The 27,398-nt window shown below is 47.8% G+C and overlaps 1 protein-coding gene across 1 annotated transcript; it reads right to left on the bottom strand.

The window, feature by feature from the left end:
- Positions 1 to 37: 37 nt before the first annotated feature.
- Positions 38 to 26,859, bottom strand: LOC118245383 (exocyst complex component 1-like). Its single transcript, XM_035541551.2, has 18 exons — positions 26,814 to 26,859; positions 24,951 to 25,140; positions 23,683 to 23,810; positions 19,598 to 19,757; positions 18,859 to 19,052; positions 15,387 to 15,614; positions 14,547 to 14,679; positions 13,661 to 13,770; positions 12,641 to 12,790; positions 11,919 to 12,012; positions 8,267 to 8,385; positions 7,900 to 8,010; positions 7,256 to 7,326; positions 6,444 to 6,684; positions 5,424 to 5,607; positions 4,142 to 4,341; positions 1,776 to 1,970; positions 38 to 1,579 (listed from the first exon to the last, which is right to left on the bottom strand). Exons 2-18 carry the CDS (start codon positions 25,072 to 25,074, stop codon positions 1,424 to 1,426), a joined length of 2,598 nt encoding a protein of 865 aa, XP_035397444.1. The 5' UTR covers positions 25,075 to 25,140; positions 26,814 to 26,859; the 3' UTR covers positions 38 to 1,423.
- Positions 26,860 to 27,398: the final 539 nt, after the last annotated feature.

Below are 27,398 nucleotides of genomic sequence, written 5' to 3'. Positions count from 1 at the left end.
AGCAGGCTGATATGTGTGTGCTGCACAGACAGAGCTTGGTAAAAGGCTGTTGCGTTTATTTATTTATTTATTTATCCATTTATTTATTTATTTATTTATTTTTGGCTTCCCAAACCTCACTTTCATCTGAAAAATCCTATAATTTTTTCTTTATTAAAACTCTCAAAGCTCTTTTCACAGGTGCCAGTAGCACTGGCATTGAGGGCACTAATAGCTCTTATCAGCTCCAAGCAGCCTCACCTGGGGCTTCCACCCCACACCCGTGGGCCCAGGAGCCAATTTAAGCTCAGCTCAGGGCCATCAGGCTCTCTTTGAGTGATGATGTGGGGCTGCTGGTCTCCACCTCAGCCCCAAATGTGCTTCTGCCTGGCCATGGACCCTGCTGGCCTAGACTCCAGCTCACAGACTGCTGGCCTGGATCTTGACCTTGTCTCACCCTTATGGACCTGCATGGTGATGGTATGCTTACTGACCCATTAGACCCACATCAGGTAGTCTGATCTGGGGTCAACAAGTCCAAGAAGCAGCAGTAAGGACAGGGCTAACCAATTTGGGGGAGGGGGAAGGAGTTGGCCTCTCTTAGGCAGACTCTATGGAAAAAAGACTGTTCTTTGGGCTGGGAAATGACTCCTATCTGTTTTGAGATCTTAGGGAGTTCCTTGATATCAAACCATCCAAGTAGTGTGATCAGTGCTTTTATTTGCTTTGTATTGAACCAAGAAGCTCAGAGTCTTCAGTTTTTTAAAGACAAGGCTATCCTAGATAGAATGTCAGCCTCCAAGTCACCAACACAGGATGCAAAAAAGACCATATTTTTAAAAGCAACAACATAGTAACAAGCTTTGACCATCTTATGGGATGCTTTGTAAGAAAATGGGGTAGGAAAAGATATTCCTTGAGAAGCAGTTTCCCTGAGATGCTAAAACAGTAGCATTTACTTCATTCCAATTGGCAGAGTAATTGTGCATGCTTTGATATAATAGCACTGCACATACCTGGGTGGCTTCATGCACTGTGACCCTCTTGCTTCAGCACAAATTTACTGTAACATCTGAGAGTAGATAAAAAGGAGAGAGTCCTGGAGAGCAGATGGCTTTCATCATTCAGCTGTGTGGCACAGTAGGCAGTGGTCTGCTGAAGGTGCACAGCACGGGCACTCACCTTGGCAGAAACTTGAGGTTTGGGAGTTTTTTCATTGTCTGTACAATGATTTCTTGGTGGGGGGAAGCTGTGCTTTGGCCCTGGAAGCTCCACTTCCCCAAAGGAGATCTAGTCTAATACTGACAAGGTAGATGCATCTTGGTGTTGAGTTCAGAGCAGGGCACTGTATATCAAAATTCAGCCTGGGAAGCTTTACATTTCAGTTTAGCTTCCTGAAGGTGTAGCTGCAGAGGATCCCTGAGCTGGTCTCAATCAACAGCCTCTACACGCTGGACAGAGTGATGGAGTTGAAATAGCTCAGCAAGTCCACCATGGTGAAATCCATGGTGATGCCTGAGCCTGCGTAACAACGTTGGATCAGATCCTCCAGCTCTTGGTACTGACGTATGAGCTCCTGCTCCATGGCGTGCCACACCACCTAGGGAAAAACAGAGCATCAGCTTGTGGCAGCTGTGCGTGGGGGTTGACTGCAAGAAGATAAGCCATGCATGCTCTGCCACACTGTGACAGGACAAGCCAGAAGGAAGGAACTTCAAGAGGAGAAGACCCACTGCTTTGCAGCCCTGAATCTCCCCCAAAATCATGACACCGCACCGAGATAACACCACAATTACCGGCAGGAGATTTTCCTCTGGGGAAAGATACTTGTGGATTTTCCTGTAGAGGGTCTCGAGGGCTTTCTTTACTTCCTTGCCAGGGTATCTCTCAATGACTTTCCTCAGCTCTTGCTTGCTGTAGGCCAGCTGGAAGCTGACCTCCTCTTCTTTCACCCCCTGAGCGATGCGGGCTTTCACCCCTTCAAAGAAGTGCTGGAAAAGCAAGGAGACATCCACTGATGAGCTGCATGAAGGTGGACACCTGTGTCAGGGATGAAACCTGGCCACTGTCCTCAGTCCCCTTCCCATGACCGAGTGGAAATGAAGTATCAGACCACTTGTTCTCCAGGAAAGCAGGGCTGCTCTGCAGGCCCAGCTGCGCTTTAGGGCATTTCATCAATTCTACCTTCCCTCCCTGCTCAGCATGTGGGATCTCTAGGGGTGGCATTACCATGGAGCAATGGGACTGCTGAAAAATTACTTGTGTTCCTTGGGGCTTCATGCAGTTTTCCTCGCTAGAGAGGGTTTGGATTCAAATGACGTGAGAATCCCAAAATCTGTAAAACTGTAAAGTGAACTTCAGTTTTCTCAGTTCTTCCAGGATACTGTGCATACGCAGGAAAGGCTGCCTGCTAAGGAGGTGTTTCAAAAGGAGCGTATATCCAGCCACGGGCATGACTGTCACTTCTAGGAGCCCAGGGCAAAGCCAGCCCAAAGGGATACAGGCCCCAGCTAGTTTTCAGAAAGGTACCAGGAGCAGGGTAGCTCTGTGAAAGGCTCAATGCTGGTAGTTGTTTGTTTTTTTTTCTCCTGCATGTGCTTCTCTAGGCATGGAATATGTTGGGACCTCAGGCAGTCTCTAGTTCAGCCTCCTGCTGAAAGCAGGATCACCACTGCATTCAGACCAGGGTATCTGGAGTATTTTTGAAGGTGGGCCTTGAAAATCTTCAGGGACAGACTATTAATGCTTTATTATCCTCATCATGCTCTTTTCCTCTTTAGCTTTTTTCCCCCCTGGTCTGTAACTGTTCTTTCATCATTCTGCTATGCATCTTGGTGATGGACCTGGTTGTGTCTTCTCAGTTACCTCCTAGGGAAGGTTGCTTTTGGGTACGTACCCCTAAAGCTGTTTCTTCTCCAGGCCCAGCAAGCTCAGCTCACAGGACACATGTTCACCTGTTCCCTGACCATGTTGGTGGCCCCCTCGTGAGCTTGTTCACAATCTGGAGCCCCAAAGCTGGACACAAGATGTCAGATCTGGCCTAATAAAGGGAAAAAAAGAACTAACATCTTTCTTTAATCTGCTGCCATACAGCCCAATAAGCTGTAGGCTGTCTTGAGTATTTCTGCTGCAGTTTGTAGTGGAGAAATATCCTAAATCCTGAGGATTTTCAGGGAGAAGGAGGTTCCTAAAGTTATGAGCTCCTTTCAGAAACAGGTGTGGGCTCCTGTGTTACTTGGTGCCTTTGCAACTACTCTTTATGTTGAACTGAGCTCAAACCTGAAGAGCTACATGGGCTGTAAGAGATGACTGTCAGGTGTCTGAGCAGAACACCAAGTACCTTCATATGTTATTTGGAGCAATGAAATTATGCTTTCCCTCACAGAGGAAGGATCTGAAGCCATTGGCATGTCACTGAAAGCAGCATGAGATGCTGAACTGATCTTCCAGTCAAACCTACAAGATGTTTGACAGCGAAGACTGCAAACAAATTGAAAGGAACGGGTCTTATAAATAATTCAAGCTGAACTCCAGTCTGAGATATTTTAGGCCAGTGAGTGGGTCAAGAAGGAGCAGAGCAAGGAGGGGTCTTGAGAGCAGCCATCATCTCAGAGGGAGGGGGATGCCTGTTTGAGTTAGCGAAGCCAGATGCTTTTAGCTCAGTTAGCAAAGCAGTCACTTGGGAAGTGTGAAGCTCTGCTAGGCTTATTAGACCAGGCAGCTGTGCAAAAAGAAATGTGCATCTGTCAGGCACAGGCACACAACCTGGAGCAGGAGAAGGGGGCTGAGCAGGTCCTTGCACCGAGGCCATGAGTTGCAGAGGTGCTTTTGAGCTGGCCCTCTGGTCTTCCAAGGGGAGCTGGCAACATGCTGTACCATGAAAACCAGCAGTAAAGTGCTCAGAGGTGTGGGAACTTCAGCTCATGACCCCTGGCCTGTTCATCATGGTCACAGAAGAGGGGTTACTCCCTCAATCTTACAACAAGCATTCACAGATTTGAAAACTATTTTTCACCCCTTAGTAATCTGTTGCAAACAACCTCCATTCCATCCTAGGTCATGGTTTCTAAATTTGATTTCCCTCCTCTGGACCCTGTCCTGTGGATTCATAACTTTATGAATTACAGTGACCCTTTGATGGGTCAGTTTATTCTGTACTCACATTGAGCTTCTCCAGTGGCTGGCCCAGGTATGTGATGACATATTTCTCCATGTGCTCACTATACCTTTGCTTGGCTTCCCTCTTTTTGTCCTCCAGGCATTGGATCTTCTTTTGGGACAGGATGCAGTAAATGTGGTGGAAGTTCTCCATCATGACCATGTCTGTGTTCACTTTCAGGTTTGCCGAGGACAGGCTATTGACTTAAAAGACAGGAACAAATCAGGTATGGAGAGAAGACGCTGCAGGCTGGGCTAGGAGGGATGGGAGATGCAGAGACTGTCAGGCATGGGCCACCGGTGGAGCCCTTAATCAAGGGCTGAGGTGAGCCTCATCACAGGTCGTTCAGCTCTCCAACTGCCTTGCCTTCCAGGGCAGGGTACTGGCTTTGGAGCTGTGATATTTGATAACAATTTACCCAAAAGGGTGCAGAGACATCCAAGTCCAATCCAGCCCTGTCCAAATCTTTCTCATCAGGTCTCACCATGCTGCCAGCCACTTGCCAGCTGGTCTGGAGAGAGCAAGAGCTCGAGTAGCTCACTGTGTATGCGGAGCAGAGATGGCTCTTCTCACTCCTCATGGTAAACAGGTCATTAGGCCATCTTATTTGAACTGTCTCCCTCTGAAATACTGGAGGGAGTAACTATAATGCAAATACTGGCCCTTGTTCATTAGCTTGTTTCCCTATCTCACCTACTTTGCTGTAAAGATTGTTTGTAGCATGGTAGGGTCTGTTTATGCTCCAACCCCAAGCTCATCTGCAGATAGGAGCTGCCCATCTGCACCACCTCATGGTCTTGGAGGCTTGGACTTATTACTTCTGCAGTGCCTCAGGTCTTCTCCAGGCTGGGAAGTGGGGTCCCTGCACCCACAGCCAGGGACCTACTGAGAGCTGTCTGCCTGGCTCTCCCAACCCCTCTCCCTCTGTCTTAGTGCTCTGGGGCAAGTCACTCTGACTACTGCTGTTCCTGAGACCTGTCCTTGTAAGAAGTCTGATCTGTAGCGAGGAGCATGTCCTCTGTAGCGGGAGAGGAGAGACTGGTGTTAAATTCAGAACTAAGATTGTGTCCCAGCCTCTGCAAGCATCCCAGACACCATGCACCTCATACTCTATGCAGTCTGAATTTGTCAGATGCTCCAGGTCTTTGCTTGGGGAAGGCAGCTTCAGCCCAAGTAGTGGTCAGGAGGCAGGTAAGTCTGCATGTACCCTGCTCTGGTGGCTCAGCTGGTTGCTGATGATTCCTGAGGCTGCAGCCTCATGGTTGCCACCAGTCTTTGTACTCACTGCTGCTGAAGACACTGCTGGCCAGCCTGAGGTGTGCTTTGTCCAGCTCCCCTCTGCGCTGAGCCGTCCTGAACACCTCCTCTGAGAAATTCACAAACTCCTCAAAGCGGCTCACAGAGGGCAGGATCCCGCCTCTCATCTTGCTGGGTGCCTTCGCCTCCTTGATTTCTTTGCACAAGGTCCCCTGGCAGTGATACAAAAAAATATGCTCAGGTCTGTCATGGCCACAGCCTCATCTTCCAGCAGGCAAAGCCACAAGTCAGAAAACAAGCAAAACAATGAGTTGTGTACTGCTTTCTGCATTTACAAGGCTGGACTTGCAGCAACAGCCTCCCTTCATGAGTCTATGGGAAGAGGTGAGCTTCCTTGCCTGTGGCTGTGTCTGAAACCATGCTAGCTGCTCTGGAGCTGGTACACTCGGTCTCTCAGGCTGTGTGGTTCTTTGCTCGGACATAGTTCTGTCTCCTCACACATAAACCGAAAGGACAGAGGCTCTCCCCTCTGCCAATTCTGGCACTTCTCAAGCCAGTTTGAGAGCAGGCTGTCTGCTCCAGGTCTTGGCAGAGATGCTCTTGATGCTAACATGTGGCTTCCCTTGACCTCAGCAGATTCAGGGACAGGTTTTTCACTTCTGATGGGGTCTTGATCACTTCACATTCTCCTCCCTACCAATTGGTCCTTGAGTAAGTCCCCCTGTGGCAGCAGGAGTGCAGAAGGGCTTGGCTCCAACAATTCAATATGCAGCCATCACTTCAACAGCTTTCCAGAGCAGTATATGTGGAAAAACCCTTCAGTTTCCTCATCCTGATAAGAGCAGGCACATGTGGCACTTTATTTTATTGTGCTCCACCTCTCAGACATAATTGACAAGGGGCTAAGTCTTCCCAAAACCAGAGTCAGATCCATGTCTGATATACACCAGCACTGCCTTCAGTAAAGCCCATGTTAGAAGTTTAGAAGACCCTGGAGGAGGTCAAATGTCACCCATCTCTATTTGGCCTTACTCTTACCGCCACTCACAATGCACTTGTTGAAGCTGCTCTTGGCCAGGAGCAGCATGTTGCCCAGGACAGTGTTGAGGAAGGACGAGGGGGGAGCTGAGGAAGAGCCCCACATCTCAAAGATGGAGTCACTCAAGGTAACCAGGACCTGCAAGCAGCTGAAGGGGTGGGTCTTATTGCAGACATCCAGAAAGCCTCTCAGCTCAGGCTCCAGTGAACTGAAAATCTCGGCCAGCAGCCGGGTTGTAGCTTCTTCTAGTCTTAAAATAAAAAAAAAAGTGACCAATTAAATGGGGAGGAGCACTGATGCTGTGGCCAGCTGGAGAGGCATGTGCAAAGCTACATAAGGGAGAAGGAAAGCCGCCTGTATCACAGTAGAGCTTATTTATTGCTTGGGTACTCCTTCAAATCTTCCACATCTCTGTCTGTGGGAGGACACTGATGTCCTGTTTTCCCATCAAAATGAAAAGTTTCAGTGTTTTTATGCTGGCATTTTTTCTATTTTTTTTCCATAATATGCTTTCAGTTCACAGTCTTGCTATTAAGGAACTAAAGCTGATCAAAACATGAAGCCATGAAACCCCACTTTCTGGAACCCCCCTGAAGTGGAGCCACTGCACTGGGGAGAAGCACTCTGCCTCTCTGCAAGCCCAGCTATGATGCCTTTGGGCTCTGCTGCTGTCCAGGGTGCAAACCTGAGACCACTGTTGAAATCAGGATGGTCAGCAATGGCAAAATAATAATAGTCTCTCCATCAGTTCTTCTGGCAGTCCCTGTAGGACACTCCAGGCCATGCCCACTACAAAGCAATGAATTGCATGATCTACGTACTGGCTCCGAGGCTTGGTGCAAGGAGGATCCTCTGCAGATGCCATGTTTTCTCTTCCCTTAGAGGCAGGTACCTGAAAAGAAGAATGAGGTGGAAAGTATAATTTGTATGCCTCTCTCAGAGGAAAGCTTGACATCATAGAATCACAGAACGACTCAGGTTGGAAGGGAACTTAAAGCTCATCTAGTTCCAACCCCTTGGCATAGGCAGGGACGTCACCCACTAGATCAGGTTGCCCAGAGCCTCATTCTGCCTGGTTGTGAACACCTCTAGGGATGGGGCATCCACAACCTCTCTGGGCCACCTGTCCCAGTGCCTCACCACCCTCTGAGTGAAGAATTTCCTCCTAAAATCTGGGTTTCATTTCAGCAGAAGTCATACTGCATCGTACTGCAGTCCCACATTTAATGCTTAGAGATGCCGAGATCTTGCTGAAACCATCATTTAAGTTCAATTCTGTTTTGTCCTCAGTAAGTCTCAACACCACCAACAGTCCTGACACCAATGGCTATTGCCAGAGGACCAGAGCCCAGGAGAGCTCAGGTATGTGATAAAGGTAAGCAGCCACCCCTCTGCCTGCTGAGGCTTGTATCAAGCTAGAGGGATGGGCCAGTGGCACTGGAGAGGACCTACTCCCCACACTTACCTCCAGCACCTGCAGCTCGGAGGTGTTCTGGCTCAGGTGGAAGAACTTCTCAATGAACTGTTGCTCCGTGGTGCAGAGGGGCTGCAGCTCTCGCAGCACCTGTTCCAACATCTGCTCAGAAACCAGCATGCATGTTAAAACTCCCTTCCAACAAAAACTACCGACACATACTGAGGACACCGGGATGGGTGCCCATGTCCACCTGAAGTGACATCTAAGCCACCATGAGGAGAGTATCAGCAGTACAGAACAGCTCTGATTTGGCCCCAGGTACACAGCACTGGAGAAAGGGCCCTAGGATGGGCTGCAACACTGGGCACAACCCCTGCGGGACACATGAACGATCTAGAAAACTTCATCTCCTGACCTTGATGACATTGCCTCTGTCCAGTGTGTCCTCCTGTCCTTCTCTGCTCCCTGGGAGGCTCCAGCGAGAGTGCTGCCTGCTCCCCATCACCATCGGCTTCTCCAAGCCCTCCTGAAGACCTGCAACAGGCACAGGGTGGAGGCTGGACATCTGTCCCTCCTGGCCTCTCCAGCTCCTCTGATCACTTTAATGGATCAAAATGTCTTTCTTTATTCCTGATCTTTGGTGTGTTTTGGCCTTTTCCTATCAGATTTTCATCAGGTTCAAATATGCAGGGGATACAGTTTTGTTCTCTTTTTTTTTTTTTTTTTTTTTTTTTTAAGATCTACCTTCTCATCTGTTTTTCTGTCATTACTTTCTTCTTGTTTCCCTGTGATACTTTCCCTTTTGCTATTTAGGGCTTAGTACTATATATTGAGGACTGGGGAGTGAAAAATCCTGGGTGATAAGAGCATAAATCAGCAGAAATGCCTGCAGGAGTTTCAGGAGAAATGTTTGTTGCTTAGTTTTTATGCTAAATTGCCATTCAAACAAATCCCTGAAGGGGACAGTTGGCTTTTTCAGCAACTTGCTTTCTTAAATTATAAGTGTTCATCTGGAAATTAACATACTTTTCAAACACTACCAGTTTTACCACAACATTTCCTTTCCTGCCTGGTTTAAGTTGAAAAGTTGAAACATGTATTTGAAGTGTGCATCAAAAACAATTATATTCAGGGAAAGAAATCAGTGGGGAAACATCCCTATTATTTTCTAATTAATTCTAAAAGTTGGTATCATTCCACTAACCCCAGAGGTCCTGGGTGACTCAGGCCAGCTCTTTATTTTCTGTGATATCCAAAATATCCTTATTTGAGCCAATACCTGCAGGGCTTTTACCTTTGGAAAGGATTTGTCAGATGTCCTATGCAGCGAGAAGGGATGAGAGATGACAGACAGCCCTTCTCATCCCCCCAGCCTTGCAAAAACCATGGAGAAAATTAACAAGCTTCTTCCTAATATTTTTTCCCCACCCTTATGCAATGGGCAATGATCATTTCACTCGCTGAGAAGTGGCAAAACTAGGAAAAAAATTCTCCCCACAGCAACCAGGAAAGAATTGTACAGGTCTAAGGTTTTGTGTGGAAAATGGAATGGAAAAATGAGGATAAAAATTAATTAGTGACTCAATTGTAAAGAGCTTGGGGTTTGCCTTGTTAACTGCCCTATAATACTTGAAACAAGGCAGCGAATCATCAGATTGTGTATTTAGAAGGGATCAACATAAACAATCCTTTATGAGGCAGGGAAACAACCCTAAAAATTCAGTAGAAAGAAAGAGGCAGTGGGAGCTAGGGAAAGCCTGGGAGGAAAGCCAGGAGACACAGGAGTTTCTCCTGGGATTTTAGTTACTTCTGTTTTATGGGGCTTGCATGAGTGCTAAAGATGGAACAAGTGCTGAAAGGAGATGACTGGCTTCATGTTTACGGAGGGGGATTAGGCAGACTGGCTGAGACACGTGTCCTGTGCTATCTTTATTTAATAAGACTGGCTTCATAAAGGTCTGCTTTAACAGCCCAGCCATCTCTGCACCTGCTCAATGCCTGGGACACAAAAGGGTGATGATGATTTTCCTGTTGCCCAGCAGAACTGAAGTCCCTTGCTCAGAGTCTATCAATCACTTTGCAAATAGGAGCCAGGGCCTCTCTATCCTACACATAATCTTTGTTATTTCCTTCTATTTAAGTAAAAGCAATCATCCTTCTTCAGGAAATGGGGCTTGGCTACATTATCTTATAAACCATGGAGCAGTTTGCCTTCCCGCTGCCAATTCTCTGGATTTGCTTGCTGCCAGTATGTTCATATTCTTTTATCAGGAATTCCTATTTTTAAGCAAAAAAGAGCACGTTTCCCTAGGAGAAGCTGTGTCCAGGCATCAAGGAGCCAGGGGGGTGATAGGAAGGTTATCTTTTGTTAACTGTTTGTATTACCCTATCTGCCAGGCTTCCAGGAGGGACGTTCAGGATGACAGATAAGGTTGCAATAGACCCGTGGCAGAAGTGTCTTCCTTTACTGCTCTTATGAAATGCCCTCCTCTTCCAGAAATTCTATGTCTCAGTATTATCCTGGGATTATTATTATAGCCTCATTTTATTTTCCTGTTATCTTCTGGCTATAGGCTTTCCTGCATCCTCCAGCATCAGTGACAGCTTGCAGCAACAAGTACAGCAGGTTAACAGCATTGTGCACAAATGATTTCCTAGTACCAGTTTTTCAGCCTGTCCCTTTGATTTTATTGCTTGTTATCTTTTGGTTTTTAAATTACAAGGGTAGTAATAATGTCATATTGACTTTCTCTGCACAACTTATGCTTTAATGCTTTTTATGTTATTCTTTTTCTTCTGGAGAGTTCTTGATTATTTTTTTCATTCTGGTGATAATTGTCTATCTCTTGGCTCCATAGTTTGGCAAATCATTCTGGCATGGAAAAATCGATTTGTGGTGACTATAAAAAGTTTTCCTGGAGGTGTTTTCCTCCATTACTTGCAAAATTTCAAAAAAGGAAAAACTTTAATTAAGGGTCAGTACCTTAGCTTGTGGGAAAATCCTACTCCCTACCGCTGCCTGGCAATTGGGCATCGCAGCCCGGACTGGGGGTCAGAAGGGGGTGAGCAGAGCCAGCAGCTGGGGCCAGCACTGCCCTGGGGGAGCTGCTGCACCTGCCGTGATGCAGAGGGAAGCGATGCTGAGTGCTGCCAGCCCCAGGGATGCAGCGTGTGTCGGCTGGGCAGGAGGCAGAGCCCCTGGCTGGGCTCCTTCAGCCACCATCAGGCACCAGCCCTCTTTCCTTTGACCTCCGCCTCCAGCCAGCATGCATGCTGTCCTCTGGGATCTGGAGACAAGTGATGAAGTAGGTGCAGAGCTGAAAGCAGCCAGGCTAGCACTCTGATGGACTAAACACACCACGTGAAGTGGTTTCTGACATTCAAGCTGGGCCAAGCTGGCATGGAACTTTCCATTACAGTGCTTTGTTTTTCTGAAGGAAAATGTGATTTCTGTGCAATCAAAAACTTCCAGAGGAGACAGATCACTTTCTCTTTTTATCTTCAGAAACACCTGACTGGAATATTTTGAGTCAGATGCAGCCATTCCTGTTGAAATGATCACCTTGGGACAACAGCCCCACAGCCAGCTCAATGTGAAATCATTCTGTTCTCACAAATATCGCTATGAATACACTTGTGTCTTCAGGGACAGGCTTGGTGCCATCTCGTTACAGGGAGAAGTGCCTGACCAGCTCTGCTTGTATGAAATATGGACCAGGCATTAGCCAGGCACTCCTATGTCCCCCTCGCTTATGGCTCCTCAGGACATGATCCCAGCCACCCATGCATCGTTTGGGAGTCCTGAAATGGCAAGATACATGGAAGCTACAGCCCTGAGAAGCAGCTAAACAATGCTGAATAATACATGGGGTCGTGGCTCACACAGACACCACCTGGTGCACACCAGAGCCAACTTTGTCACCTGCTGCCAGCTGCAGACCTGGCCATAGGGCAGGAGGGAAGCTCATGGCACAGTAACACCCGTGATGGGGGATGATTGCCGTGTTCCCTACTTGCAAATAAATCACTGCTCAGCAGCACAAAGGTCACATCTGAAAGTCACTTACTTCCTTTTCTTCTTCCCAACAAGAGCATTTTGGCTTGTTCAAAAAAGGCTTTGATTTCCCTGTCATAGAGTCTGCTGAGGTTCTGGGCATAGACCTGGAACGACAAGACAGGCACAGGAATTTCCTCTGTATCTCATCTTCCCATGACCAGCTCCCATCTCAGAGCTTTTTCCTCAGCTGCCCAGTTAAAGCAAAGATCAGCAGATGGTAACCGAAATGGACCTAGAGTTCTTGGGGTGTAAGACCTTTGGAAAGACAAAAGACGGTAAGAAAAATAAAAACCAAGCCTTAGTGATATACAAGGAACCATCTCATTCACTCAACAATGTCTGTATTAGCAGAAGATGCCAAGGATTTTAAGGGCTTCCCAGAACTCTACAAATAAAGGACAGTTGAAAATACAACCAAGTGTTGTATGAATGATGTATGAATGAATGTGGTTCATCTTATCATGCACATTCAGTAGAGGGATGTCCAGATGACAACACCAATACCAAATTTTGGAATTTCAGACCTTTTCCTTCAACACAGTATCTGTCACCAAGTCCCATACCTCTTTCTGTCAAGCGCATATGTCCAGCCTAGGGTGGCCAAGCTGGCCAGACTCTCTTCTAGAAGTGCCAAATGCTGGAAGATCACAGCCAAGGAGGGATTTGGAGAAATGGAGCTCTCACCGTGGGTTGACCTGGTGGATGGATATTTGTTTGGGATTTCAGCCATACCTTGGGGAGATCAGAGAAGAGAACTGGGTTGGCGTTCCTCAGCCAGGCCGTGAGCGGGGTGTAGGGCACCAGTTCCTCATGGTGGAGCCCATGGCTTGGTGCAGAGAGCTTGTCAAAGGGCTGCATGAGAGCATCAACCTGAGCATTGCCCTAAAGCAACAGAAAGGGCAGAGAGTGTTGAATAAAACAGCCTCAGGAAGTTCTGGAAAACAGTTGTTTCCTAATCACCCTTGGATAGCTAATTCTGAATGTTTGAGAAGCAAATTTAAAGGGCAGAGAGGAATGTGCGTGATCACTTTGAACTCCAGTTTTAACCCTATGTTGGGTGAACAATTCTGAGCCCAGAGGAATGAGCTGGCCCATCAGTAATACGTGGGATGCTGTGGCTAAGTACAGTGGATAGGATAAGACACAGGGAGATCCCACAGATCCCTGCCAGACACATCTCTTCCCAGGTTCAACCCTTGAAAGTGAATGTTAAGCATCTAAGGCTGTCATGCTAACAATTTGGGAGCAACTCCTCTTCATGAAGTGAAATCTAGAAGAGTCACGTTGTCCTTCCAAACTTCTCCCCACCAAGTCCACTGTGTCTTTTATACTGCATGACAAACACTTGAAAATGTTAATCAAAGGCTCAAGGGATTGGGTTTTCTCCTGGGATTTTGTGTTACAAAAAAATGAACAGCCACCACCACTCCTGAATTAAAACAAGAAAAAGTAAAGCAAAAATTCTAAAGTAAAACCACTTCGCTTTGTAACGTGACCCAAGGATTAATGACTCATGGGGAGGAACCTGATAGCCTGAGAGATGCAGAGGTGTGCTGAATTTTTTGTGCATGCCTGCAAAACTAGCCAGTAAGCTGGGGGGCAGCTGCAGGGTGAAAGTATATGAAAAGGTGTCACTGGGGAGACACTTTTGGAGAATCCTTTATGGTGGCATCCCGTCACCACTGGTGCTAATTTACCAGAATATTCAAGTTCCTCAGAATGTTGTGCTGCTGTGTGAAGAGTGAAGCCCACCTGCAGCTCAAAGATGTTCGTAACGTGACTGATGAAGCTGTTTTCAAAGTTCTGCTTGAGCGTTTCAAACATGATCAGCTGCTCTGCCACAGCCTGTAGCTTTCGGTAACCTTGAGACAAAGCAGGAGAGGTGTTAGAGTGGCACGGAGCAGCACTGGGGCCTTTTGTCACCCAGCACCCTGACAAATGCAAGAGGTGTTCAAGGTGTAAGTTCTGAGGTGAATGCTGCCCCCAAAAGCCAACAAATGGAAGAAGGTTTGCTGTGATACTGTGCAAAGAGAGACAAGGAGGCAGTTTAAGTTTAAAGTGGAATCGCAAATCATTCGTCAATATGGTCCAGGACAAACACTCATGCCCAGATCAAGTCCCATACACCAGCAGCTCTCCACCACCACCCACGGTGGGAATTACTACACAGAATGACCATTCTTCCACTCTCAGGTACAGACCACTGGCTTGCCCCAAGACACCACAGTCTCTAAACACATCTTTCCACTAACTCCTTTTTGAACTCTAAGAGTGGTACACACAGATGGCACACAATGGTGCCTTTCACCCAAGTGTTTAGAGGAGTCGTACAGAAGCTTACCATTCCCTTGCCTCATTTTCAATGCTAATTTCAGTTTCCCACCAGCTATATTTCTCCGTGGATGCACAGAGGTAATGTAACATTGGCTTTCCCATGCCTCCTTGACTGTGCTTCTAGGTGAAGCTGCTGAAGACATGGAAGCTCCAGCAACATCTTCAGAAGAAAGCCACCTCTGCCAGCCTGTGTCCCAGCTCATATTTCTGGCTGTGCCGCAGGGAATGGTGCATGAGCAGCACAAGTGGCAGATAAGCTGTCGTCTCTGCCCTTTGCAGACGTAAATCTCTGCCCTCGCCTTACCAGGATGTATCTGGATGTTCATGCAGCCAGATAATGCCTCTGCTGCAGCAACACAGGCTTTCACGCTGCTGGGGCTGGAGAGATCTGCCCGGCTCAGGGCCTCGCAGTGCTCCTTGCCAAGGTCGAGGTGGGTCTGAAACAAAGCCAGAAGAGAGCAGGTGCAAACACATCCAGCTCTGCATCTCTTCCCATTCCACCTGGAAGGCTGCTGGCTTGAAACAGCCAAGTGCTACCTTCAGCTGCCAGGCTGCAATTGTCCATCGAGAAGGCTGTGCTGCTCTGTCCCCAGCAAAAACAAAGGTCTGCACAGTCACAGCAGCAGTGCCAGCGGAGGCGCTCAGCGTGAGTTTCAAATGGGCTGGCACCACTGGTATGGCTACTGGCAGCAAGGTGGATGGCAGGAGAAAGGAAAAGCTAAGGAAAATGCAGTGACTAAAAAATAAAAAGGTCAGTGGTCTAGAGGTCACCACAGCCAGTGGAAGTGAGGATTAGCTGTGCTATCACAGCACAATTCTTGCATTTATATTGTATTATTTTGGTAAATAGCTTGCCTTTCCATATGGCATTACATAGATTGAGGCTCACCTTACCCATGAAAAGGACCTTTGTGGGTCCCTCTACAGCACTGGGCCACAATGAGGGCACTGTGCATCGTGATTGCCACCAGTCTACCCATAGCCCATCCCAGCGGTGTGTCCGTCCTTATATTATCAAGACAAAGTTCCTCATTTCTAGGCCAGAGAAGCTCCATCGCCTTTGCAAACAGTTTTCAGGGTTTGGGGTTCACTGATAGCTTCTGGAACAGATTCAACAGGCTGAAGACTTTGCAAATCCACATACCGTGAGGAAGAGGATCTCATCCATCAGCTTCGTCTTGTTAGAGAGGATGTGATGTAGCAAGGAGTTCTCCTGGTGGATGTGGTCCATCTGCTGTTTCACGCTTCCCAGTAACTCATCGTAGACCTGCAAGGTCTCCTCCACTCTGGCCACTTCTGCCAGGGCCTCATCAATGGAGCTCATCAGCTTTGTCACCTGCTTCTCAGAAGAGATAATGGCCCTAAGGTTGGCCTGTGAAACAGAGAAACACAGGGCTTCAGCACTGTGCCAGGGTCTGATCAGCACCATCTCAGAGCCAGATATCCTGACCTTCATGCTCCCAAGTCAAAGCAGAGTCTTCATCATCATAACATGCAAGACAGCTGTCCTGCATTGCTTTCTTCACAAGGTCAATGTCTTATCTTTGCACTCAGCTAAACTCTACATCGGCAAGTCCCAGGTGCCAGGCTGTTGCCCAGCTGAGCTGCTCTGGCAGTGGAATTAATAAACAGTTAAATCATGCAGGAGACATGCGCATATGTGTGTCTCTAATATGGAAACTGAAGGCATTATTTGCCCCTGGAGGTCTCGGGCATTTGTTTTGACGAGTGGTAGAGATGTAACAGCATGTTAATTGTTGATGACAATCTCTGCTAGAGATTAACTGCTTCCAAATGTTAATTGTATCATTTTCAGGGCCTAAATACCACGCAGGATATCAAGGAAAATAATCTATAGACATGAGCATGGGAGGCATGAGTCTTCCAGACTGCTATCTTTCTCTGCATTAATCAAGCTTTTAAAGGAATTTGTCATTTCAGATATTTCAATTATCTGATGAGTTTTTTATTAAATGAAGGGCAGCATCTGCACTCAGTATGCCCCACACTCAGCTTTCTGGTGGGAAATGCTTGGAAAGGGAGAAGCAAAGTCTTGTCCACCCGAGTTAGGTTATCGTGGCTTGGACCTCCCCTGTGCATTGAATGAGAAGTGTCTGAAAGCTGGTTTCCTGCACAGTAGCTGCTGGCCATCTATAATCCCCATGTCAAGAGGTTTCTCTTCTTCAAACTCTATCTCCACTGCTAGTGGAGTAAAGATGGGCTGGTAGCTCCAGATCTAGAGGTGGTACATGCAGGACAAGACACCGGAGCATCACAGAGGTGCTCCTAGAATGCGTGAGAGCCACTCTGCAGCCCCTGCCTGGATCTGGTGGCTTCGATATCATGGGCAAAACATGTATTACAACCTCCCATGACAAATGCAGCACAGTTTTAGGTGCTAAACAGCTGACAGCATGGGAGGAAGGGCTGAGGGGAATGGCATCAGCTGTAGACAGATTCACAGAGGGTCTGGCAAGGTCAGAGAAATCCTGTAGAAAAGAAAAGCGTGAAATCAAAGCAATCTCTATCAGAAGGGAGAGATGAAGCTGCCTGTCTGCAAAGAGCTGCAGCTTTTCCACAGGGAGGCCCATGAAGGCAGGGCAGGCAGAGATTTCAGTTGCCAATAGGTCAGAAGTGGGGCTTTCTAGTCCATGATACTCATCTCAGAAAGCAACAACGATGTTAAGCAAATGTTCCTTTTGCCGGGAGCCCAGCCCAGCACAAGGACCTGTGAGGGAGCAAACAGCCCCGCTGCCAGACTGCCGCTTTCCAGCCGCACACCAGGGACCTTCGCATTGTATTAAACACTCCTAAACCACAGCCACAACCCTCTCACAAGCTGGTCACTGCTCTGCCTTCAGATTGACTCGTTAGGGCTTAACAGGAGGTGGCCGAGAGCAAAGCATCACCGGCAGCAGTGCCAGCAGAAGGGCTCCGGAACATCGCCGCTCGGGCAGCGGTAATCGCGCTCCCGCCAGACATTGTGCACAAAATCACTGGGAGACGCATGAATTCTGGTGTGTGCTGGGGTCCTGTGAGCACGTAGGAATACCAATGTGGAAATCAGGCCCCCCAGGTGCCCTGGCCATACTCTCCTTCCCTCTGAAGCCTCTAGGCTGTTGGCACGCTGCTTGGCCATCCCCAGAAGAGATGGGCTAGCAGAGGCTGATTAGTGCTGTAACAGCAGCACAAGGTGTTATCACTGTGGTGTGGGGGAAAAACGTCTAAATATATGCATGTGCTGGTCTAACTTGCTGCTATTAATTACACTTAATATCGTAGATCAAGCCTTACAAATAGAAACATCTCATTAATTAATTTGCATTAACAGTAAGCAATGTTTATTCATTAGAGGGCATTAAAATAATGTATTCGGCAGTGCCTTTTGACTCAAAGAACTTAACTTAGAGTTTTATTGGTTGCCCTTGCAGTGTGTCTTATAGCTGGGAAATGGAGTTGCAAAGCGCCTGTATGAGAGCAAGCAGGAACAGCCCTCAGGAGTTCGATTTTCCAGATTAACTACTTAAGTTTCCAAGCATAAGTCATATGGAGACACAAATTGGGAATACAGCAACTATTGGAGCTGAAGGAGGTTGGCTTTAGGGTTTGTGGTTTCTAGTACATTTTAGAATATTTCCTTTGGCTTTTTTTTCCTGTTTGTTCTCCATTTGCCTACCTATAAAATCCTAGCACCAGATACATTAGCAGGACTCTTTACCAGCGATAGGACAAGGAGTAATGTCTTTAAACTAAAAGAGGGTAGATTTAGATTAAATATAAGGAAGAAATTCTTTACTGCCCTCAGAAATCCCAGCCCCTCACTGCTACCATTCCCCCCACATCCCCATGCCTCTGGGCTCCGCAGCCTTCAGGCTCTGTGTGCGTGCCATTATTTTGTTCTACTCCTTCCAAAGCTGACCGACCGTGGGCTTCTCTGCCCTGGTGTGCCTATGGATGAGTGGGTCAGCCTCTGTTCCCCCTGCAGTCATTGGAAAGAGGCCACACAAGCTGATGTCCAGGCGCAGTGAAAACAGAGCTGCTGGTGCAGGCAAATATTCATCAGCAATGATGTTAATTCTGGCCTGGCTGCCAGGCTGCAAGGAGTGCTGGCCTCTGCAATCACCTGGCTATCTCCCAGCAAAAGCTGCTGGTCCTCCCTGAGCCCCACAGCCCGCAGGGTCTGTGACTGTGGCCGGGAGGTATCCCACCAAAAGCCCCTCTGTTGGGCAGCCCCACTGGTTCATCGCACATCACAGATGCTGAGACTGGCTGGGGACTCTCAGGCCGTGCCTTTGGACTCCTTCAACAACAACAACAAAAAAGCCTTCTGCTGCAGGTCTGGGAGCTCTGAATGGATAACCCCAAGGAGATGCTCGTTTAGACCCTGCCAGCAACAGGCATGGTGGGGCCACCATTGACCCTACGGAGGGGAGCAGCAGTAGCCTCCTGACGCCTGGGAGAGATCTCTTTTGGGATGAAGCAGCACTGCACCAGGACATCTTTGAGACCGAGTGCTTCCAGCACGTGGAAGGACTGATGATGCCCAGTGACTTGATCCAGTGCCCCTCCATGCCGGGCACCATTTTTCTGTTGAATCAGAGCCCTCGCCCCCGCACCTCATCCAGCACATGCAGGTCGTTGCTCAGCTGCTCGGCAAAGGCCACAGAGTTGTTCACAAGGGGCTCGTACTCCTCCATCAGCCTCAGCACATCCGCAGCCTCCTTCGGTGTCATCTCCTGGTAGGCACTGAGCTCCTCCTGGCTCTCAGTCTCCGCAGTGTCCTTCCTGTCTTCCTGGGGCCTTTGTCTCCCTGTGTGGACAGGAGAACACGTGGATACAGCCAAATTTTGTCATTTCATAAGCTCTGCTCTCCCTGGGGTGCCACTGAGTCCCATCTGGGGTCACAAGTGACACGAGTCCAGTGGTCTCAGTCTGCTGGTCAGTTAGAACAACAGCATGGAATAAGGAAATGTGTGGATAGGATAAAGGAAAGTCAGCTTTCTAAGGGACAAAATGGGCATCTGAAACTTAATTTGAGCTCTGGCTGTGTTTTTTACTTACTCACCTCTCTAGGACTATGTGTAGGGGCATGGGGACATGTTATACAAGGCTGAAATGAATTTCAGAGGTGAACAGGCTTCTTCTCGTCAAATGCACCACTAGTGGCAGGTTGTAAAATAAAATATATTTTGGTGTTACCAACACTTGACTGCCCAACCCAGAGTGCAGGCAGCATCTATGAGAAGCCCTCCAAAATCACCAGAGCATGTGACAGGTTCAAGGACAGAGGGATACAGTGATGATAAGAACAAACAACAAGAAAAAAACACTGAGTGTGACAAGGAAATGAATTACCTTCCACGGGACAGGAGGGGACATTCACAAACTTAATAGTCCTGGAGAGGAATCGGTGGTTCAGCTTCCACAAGCATCTGATAAAGGTTTTCTTCTCGTCAGAGCTGCTAGCAGTCCACTTGTAAACCTTATCGAAGTGCAGGTCAAAATCCAGGCTCGCCTAGATGTCAACAGTTAATTACCTCATCAATAATTAAACACTGCTTGCCTCACCGTGTACACTTAACACAGGGTGGCAGCCTGTTTTAATAACAGGCACTGCATGCTGTGAAAACAACTTGTGTGGGAGGAAAAGCAGGCATAGGCTGAAGGAGGAAGGAGACACAACTGTGCTGCAGTTTCAAGCTCTGGGAATTTCGGTGGCTCCAGGAAGCTGCAGCAATTACTGGCAGCTCCTTCTTTCCCTGTTATCTCAGGGCGACTGGGAAGGGTTGGAGAGGTACAGTCATGGTGCTTTGCAAATAATCCCAGGCGTGATAAAAGCTCTGAAAACAACAGGATGCGCAGTGATTCTGACCCCAGGAGAGGACCCTGGGACGCTCACAGTAGGTCAGGCCAAGCACTCAGCCAGTCCTGGTGTCCTGCTGCAGCACACTGATCTCTTTTCAGATTGCATAAATCTCTCACCTTTTGCTGCAGGTTTTGGCGGATGGATGCTGATCAGTTTTGACAGCAGCCACTAGCAGATGCTTGGGAGAAAAGCATTCAAAGGGCAGGTCCGGAGTGATATTGCCTTCAGGATTCCCTGCCAGCCTCCAGCAGCTCGCTGAGCCAGAGGTTGTACCACAGCACCGTGTTTAACAGCCCTTGAAGGACCTCCTGTCCCTGATTCCCTCTAACAGTTTTTTGACCTTATTCATAGTGTTGGTGTCTACAGCATCCTGTGGCAATAAGCTCTGCAGCTTAACGATGTGCTGGGTGAGAAAGCTTGAATCAACTGGAGTTCAGTGTTCAGAGTGAGCCCAGCACCTGCCTGCCTCCCACTGCAGATATTCCTCTCTGCAGTCCCCAGCCAACCTGGAATCTCAAACCTTTCTTCACTCGAGAATTCAGAAAATCCAGAGAAAACCCAGAAACAGTTTCACCAGAATCCCAGACTTGAGGTCCCCCAGCAGCACTGTGGCACTGTGCACACTTCACCTGTATCTCTAACAACCCAAATTGCTGCCAGGGAAGGGCAGGACAAGCTCTCTCGGGCCAACTTTTAATTGGTATGTCCTCCTTGCTGGCATGGCTTGGTGTATGGCTAGGAGGCAACACTCTCCCATGCCATAGTGACCCTGTGAGCACTTTTACCTGCTGCCAAGCATGAATCTCCCCTGTGTTCAGTCTCCTGAGAACTTCAGGTTACCCCAGCTACAGGCAATGGCTCAGGACGTGCAGGAACATGTGTTTTCCCCATGTGGTTTTCATCCATGTAAGCGTCCACAACTCTTTATCTCTGCGCCCAAAGGATGCAGTCTCACAGAGGGGGAACTCCAGCCATTGGAGACTTTGCATTTGCCACTAGTCAGTATGTGTGCGTGGAGAGAATAAGAGAGGGTGCTGAAGTAGGAACATCCCACAGAAAGAAAACCCTTCCTGCACCATCTCATTAGCTCTGCAGCACAGCCTGATCTCCTCTTCTGGAGAATTTAGAAGCTGCTCTCATAATTATCGGTACTAATCATCGTAACAGGCACAGAGTCTGTGCGGATTTATGCAGTCCTGAGATGCTTTAAGGGTCGCTTTCCAAACACCTTGCAGCAGTACCTCTCACCCCCGCATTGCTCTGCAGGCTCCGTAGCAACCCCTGCAGCGGCGCAGAGCGGCGATGCCTGGGGGGGGACTTACAGGGCGCGTGGTTTACAGCCTGCCTTACGAGGAGCTATTAAAGCAGGGAAGACTCTGCTAATCACTTCATAAATATTAATGCTGTTTTGGTCAAGGGAGCTGTAGCTTTAGCACCTCTGGACTTGCAGTGTCAGGACTTTGTTGGTGCCAGGGCTGGGGCGCAGTGGAGCAGCCCGACGGCCAAGCCCCTGCTGTGTGTACTAAATATCATCCCATGAGCTGGGGCCCCTGCTATCTGCTGGGAAAGGGTGGGGAGGTCTTATTTGCATTTTCATGGACCTGCCAAGCCATGTACCAGGGAAAGACTGTGCTGATTTGAGCACTGGGCTGTGCTGGGAAGCTTGTTTGGTGCTGGGGTCTCATGGTGGCACCGTGTCAGCATGCCTTGGCTGCAGCCTACAGCTGCTCCCCTGCCTGGGGACCTTGTGCAGCAGCTTCAGCTGGAGACTAGGTCCCATTCCAGGAGTGACAGGGACAATTCTCGCTGCCAGCATTCGGGAAAGGTGAGTTCAGCCTGGAAGAGGCAAAGAAGAGAGCTCCAGGCCTCATAAAGGGAATAGAGGTGTCAGCATGGAAGAGGAGACTGTGAGGCTGTTCTGCTTAACCTGCCCAAAGGAAGGTCAGTAGGGGAGGTGACTGCACACTAAAAATACATCCGCAAAGGAGAAAAGCTGTGCAATCTAAAGACAGGCACAACACAAGTGCAAATGGGATGATGTGGGTCAGAATCCAGGCTGGGGTCACAGGAAGGCTTTAGCCATCAGGACAAGCAAGTTCTCTGTTTGCCTCCCTGTTAAGATAGGATATGATCAGTTTGTCTCGTTGTGCTGGCAAATGAGGGGGAAAGGACTGGCAATCCGGGAGGTGTCTCCTAATCCCAGCTCCTCAGGAGCCGAGGCAGGTCAGAAGGTTTGGAGGAGCCAGGCTCATCCGCCAGAAGAAAGCTCAGGCAGGACGAAAGCATGCACGGGGAAATGTAAGACAATGAAAATATCAGTTCAGCTCTAACCATAGGATCAAGATGCCCTGCAAACCTGCAAGCGTGATTTGCCTTTCAGACATGCTGTGCAAATGTACTTTATTTGTCCTGGATGTAGAGCTGGGAAACTGTTCTTTTTCTCATTTATTTCTATGCTTGTGAAAACCCAGGCACTGCGCCAAGGCCCCTGGAACATTCACATTAATAAAAAAACTAATTATAACAACTTTAACGACACACTGCCAGCCCCAGCAGCAGAGTGGGAATATCTTGTCCGTGCTTTCTTTCCCAAAAACCTTCACGTCACCCTAAAAGCACAGACTCATGCTCACTCCTGTTCTCTATAATCCTTCTCTCAGCAAATGCCTCCATTTAATCTTTAAATATCCTATGCAAATGTCTGTTGAGAAATGTTGTCAACATAGATTGACAGATGGGTCTGACAGTGTGTCCTGCTGGAGATCTGACAAGAGCAGTGCTTTGCAGCCCATCTTTCCAGCCTCAGGGTTGCTGCAAAGAGCTTTGAGAGAGAGTTGTCCCAGAGGATAAGGGGGTCTTGCCCAGTGATTTTGATGGAAACTGTGTCGATGCAATGATCGACTACTCATTGCTCACACTACCCAAGTGTTTGGCTAACCTAGCAGAAAGAGAGGGAGGACTCAGTAGGGAGGACATCACTCCAGCCTCATCCTCCTGGATGCACACATCTCATGGAAGAGAAGAGGGAAATGAGAAACCCCAAAGCAGTGCAGCAGGATGGAGGAGCCAGCTAGGGATGGAGAGACCCCAGTGCACCATTCTCTGGGAAACAGCTCTGAGGGAAGGCAGAGGGCTTGATTTTTTATTATTATTATTTTTTTTTTCTGTGTTGATTATTTCCTCAAAATAAGAGTCATTCAGGCTGGTTCAGTCCTAGATGAGGAAAGAAGCACCCTTGCTGCCCTTCCCTCCATCCAGGTGCATGGGCTGAGCTGCAGAGGACCCAAACATAGAACAGACTCATAGAATTGTTCAGGCTGGAGAAGACCTCTGAAATCATCTAGCCCAACCTTTAACCTAAAGTCCACCACCACACTACTAAATTCTAAATCAAGAGGTTTCTTGAAGACCTCCAGGAATGGTGACTCAAGTGGTCCCCTAGGCAGTCTGTGCCAATGCTGCACAATACTTTCAGTAAAGAAATCTCCTCATAGATCCTGGCATGTGTCTCTCTAGCTTCATATTCATTTCCCTCGGCCATGTCCTTTGCCACAAGAAAGAAAATGAATCCTACCTGATCAAGAGTCTTGCCATCCACCAGCTTCAGCTCCACTAAAGGCCACTTGTAGGCTATCTTGTACTGCTCTCCTCGGTCTACTTTGACCTTCACCAGAAATGGCTTCACTGGCTTAAAGGCATCCACTGTGGATGAGAGACAGAAAAAAAAAGAACAAAACCTCACAATATTATTATAAACCCAGTATATAACTGTTCAGTGGGAGCGGATGGGTGCAGGTGGACAGACAGACACTGATTTTGAGTCGTGGCTGCAATGAACACTGTACGGAGAGGTGCTGCAAGGCTTTTCTCTTCATTTAACATTTCCATACTGGAAGTGCTCTCTGGAGTCTAATCCAGAGTACTTTGAATTCGATGGAGAGATTCCCAAAGAGTTTTAAACCTGGCCATTGTGCTCTGTGTAATGTGTAAGTAATATTTCAGCAAAATCCAAAGGTGACAGGAACGAGGAGCCCTGTTGCCACAGGATTTATGACAGCTACATGCCCTGTTGCAGGCCCTGTTACAGGATCCAAAAGCATCACCTTGTTTGACTGATACCCACATTAACATATCCCATCAAAATTCAATTCCAGTGTTAATTAGCTCATAGTCACCTCTTGGTTCATCAGGGAGGGATTCACTGTACCTCATTCTGGCTATTATAATTCAGATCTCCCACCTGAGCTAGATATCTCCAGAAAGGAGACATGGGCTATTCCAGGGGCAACTCATGTATTTTAGATGCTGCTAGTAGGGTGGCTGTATCATCCCTTGGAGACACTTCTCCTGCCCTCCATTGACTACAGAGGGTGCAGAAGCATGCCATTTAGGCCAGACACTGTGGCTAAGGTTGTCAGAAGTGAATGTTATAGCAGGTGACCGTGCTATCTGGAAGCCCATTGTCAGGAAAGTCTCTCCCCTCTAAGTCTGTCAAAACAAACAAACAACAACAACAACAACAAAACATGTCTGTGCTAACAATTTCTTAGGTGCTGTAGAGTGATGAAGCAACCAGAAGTGCATAGATCAAAGGAGATGCAAAATTTCCCAAAGCACGTGCACCTTTGGCTCCTAATCAAACATTTGGGTCCTGCTGAAACTTTCACCAAATCTATGAAGAGACGGAATGAGACTGTAATGCTGTGTTGTGTTAGAAGAGGTTTGTTGATGACCTTTAGAAACAGATTTGATGCAAAATATAATAAAAATGATATTTCATTGCTGGATGGTTGAGCTGGGTTTGGAGCTCAACCTGCCTCCTGGCCACCCTGGGGTTCTTACCCACTACGCAGAGAATGGACATTTTCTTCTTCTTCCCCGTCTTCCAGACACAGATGGTCTCCAGCAGCTTCTTGCTCTGTGGGTTGAACACATCTCTTTCCAGTGAGCTCCAGAGAGAGGCCATGGTGGGGCCCGGGGGCAGCAAGGGGGAGCTGCAGCCTTCCACTGCTGGTGTCCCCAGTGGCAGCTCCTGGGGAAAAAAAAACAGGCTGCCGAGCTGATCCCCACACAAGCTCCTGCACGCTGACAAAATGCATTACCCCCACACCGGTTTCCTGGACAAGGGTCTCTGCTGGCTTGTGGATAGCATGAGTCGTAAGTAACTTACAGACCTGAGGCTAGAACAAGACAAGCAGGACACTGCAGCACATCCAGCCCACAACAAAACTGTATCTCAGTTCCAATCATCCCATGGGGGGGGGTTAGCAAGTTACACATTTAATTCTCTCTAATTAGTCCCTCATTTAATTCTCCTTCCACCTTACCACACAGGCTGCCATTCAAGGAGCATTCACCATGCTCCAGAGCCTTGCCCAGCACACCCATTCACTGACAAGAGTTAGTGCCACAAGCATCTATCTCTTGTCTGATTTACACGAGTGTTTGTCAGGAATAAAGCTGTCCCGGCCAGGGTATGTGCTAGGATAGGCTGCTCAAGCCATCTGAACTGCTCTGGTCTGGGAGTAGCTGCACAGCTCACTGGGGCTTGGAGACACCGACCTCAAGGACATGGAGACACAGACCCCAAGGACTAAAGACAACCAAAACTGGTGGTAAGAAAAGTGTTTAAAAGTAAACGGATCTGCAAAACTCCAGAGTAGCAAGTGGCTATTTCTACATTTTCTACATTGAAGAGCTGTTTCCTTATTTCTGCAAAACAAAAGCTCTTTCATGACTCCAGCTGAGCACAACAGCTTGAGCATCAGGACCACATCCATGGGCAGGCCAAAGAGGAAGGCAGCTACAAGCAATTCATTGCCTGGTTATTTTTGTCAGACCTAAGACTCCTGGAGCTGTATTTCCACTGCAAGTCAAACCCAAAACTGTCAGGGAGGAGATGTCAGTTTATGTCTGTATAAACATGGGGAAAAAAAACACCAGTTATATTACAGTCCTTAAGTTAGGTGGTGATTGAATAAACAAAGTGACTAAGGCTAAAAGGTTATACTTAATGCAAATATTTTTGTAAGAATTAGGAATAAATAAAAACACAGCCTGGAGGAAAACAATAACATTAAAAAATAGAATTTTTGTAAGAGAAACTCACTGCTACTGAAATTTACAGGTTGTTTTGTGACAAACTGGAACAAATGAAACCTCCAGTAACTCCCTTCCTTAGTGACGGGGATTTCAGCTCAGCCACATAGTTAGCAAAAAATAAAATAAAATAAAAGAAGAAGAAGAAGGGGGGCTTGCTGCTAAAATGATTCAGTCCCCACAGCATCTCTTTGAATGTGATCCCTCGCCGGGTTATCTTGGTTTCTCCATCCCCACCAGCTTTTCAGGCTCTCTGATGGCATTCACCGGGCGGGACGGCAGCCTGCAGACCCAACCACTGCTGTCCTCAGACTCACAAATACAATTTTAATAGTGCTTGAGCAACAGCTAAAGGAAAATGATTGAAAGCCGAAGCAGCGGAGGGCTCGCTGCTGCCTGATAAGCTAATGCAGAAAGCACAATATTTCCCACCAGTGTAACTGAAAAGCTGTCTGTGTCTGAGCCACTTAACCCCTCTTTTCTGCAGAGGACCAGAAAGACTTAAATATCTCAGTGAAGCCTTGACATTTTCGCTCATCACCCATCCAGGCAGCTGGCAGAAAAGAAGAGAGCGTTAGTGGAAGGAAGGTTGTTCAAAGACTTTACCGGCCGTGTCTTGCTGGGGATAAATTGCGGGATTTCAGTCGCAAAGAAGCCTTAGAACAGGAAACAGTTTGTTGGTAAAATGAAAGCTTGAAGAGAAAAACAGGAAGCCTGAGGAACCTGAGCGAAGCCCGTGAGCAGGCGGCTTGAGGTCAAGGCAGGAAATCGTTCATGCGAACGTTGAGATCTGCAGAAACCAGGTGCAAGCAAAGTGTCGGAGCAGCTGGAGATGAAGGAGGTTTTGACTAAAAGCAGAGAAAAGCAAGGTAAAATGGCCCTCTGTTTCCGTTTTGCTTCTCTATAAAGTCAAAGTGTCGAATGGAGAACAACTGTTGTCTCCCCATTCCCTTACCTTCAACGAAGGGCCCCAGAAACAAACAGGAGTTGTGGGAGCCAGCCGGGATGCTGGATGCACATTACATGCCTTCGTTAGGCAAGACACATAATCATGATGCATAATTTAAGCATAAAAGAAGCCTTGTGCCTGGAAACCACATGAGCTGAATGGTGCAGGGTGACCTTTGCTATGAAGAAGGCAGACAGACCCATCTCTGGTGCATTCAGCTTCAGAACCAGTGTTAGCAGCCC

This window comes from Cygnus atratus, chromosome 13 (assembly GCF_013377495.2).
Source record: "Cygnus atratus isolate AKBS03 ecotype Queensland, Australia chromosome 13, CAtr_DNAZoo_HiC_assembly, whole genome shotgun sequence".
NCBI classification, from domain to species: domain Eukaryota; kingdom Metazoa; phylum Chordata; class Aves; order Anseriformes; family Anatidae; genus Cygnus; species Cygnus atratus.
This window is presented reverse-complemented; position numbering and strand designations above follow the sequence as displayed.

Excerpts from the sequence above, each read along its gene's own strand:
- LOC118245383 (XM_035541551.2), bottom strand. The coding sequence starts at position 25,074 with ATGGCCTCTCTCTGGAGCTCACTGGAAAGAGATGTGTTCAACCCACAG. Across the intron at positions 23,811-24,950 it reads GTCCATTCTCTGCGTAGTGG|TGGATGCCTTTAAGCCAGTG; the intron begins GTAAGAACCCCA and ends TCTCATCCACAG. Across the intron at positions 8,386-11,918 it reads GTTGGGAAGAAGAAAAGGAA|GTCTTCAGGAGGGCTTGGAG; the intron begins GTAAGTGACTTT and ends TGCCTGTTGCAG.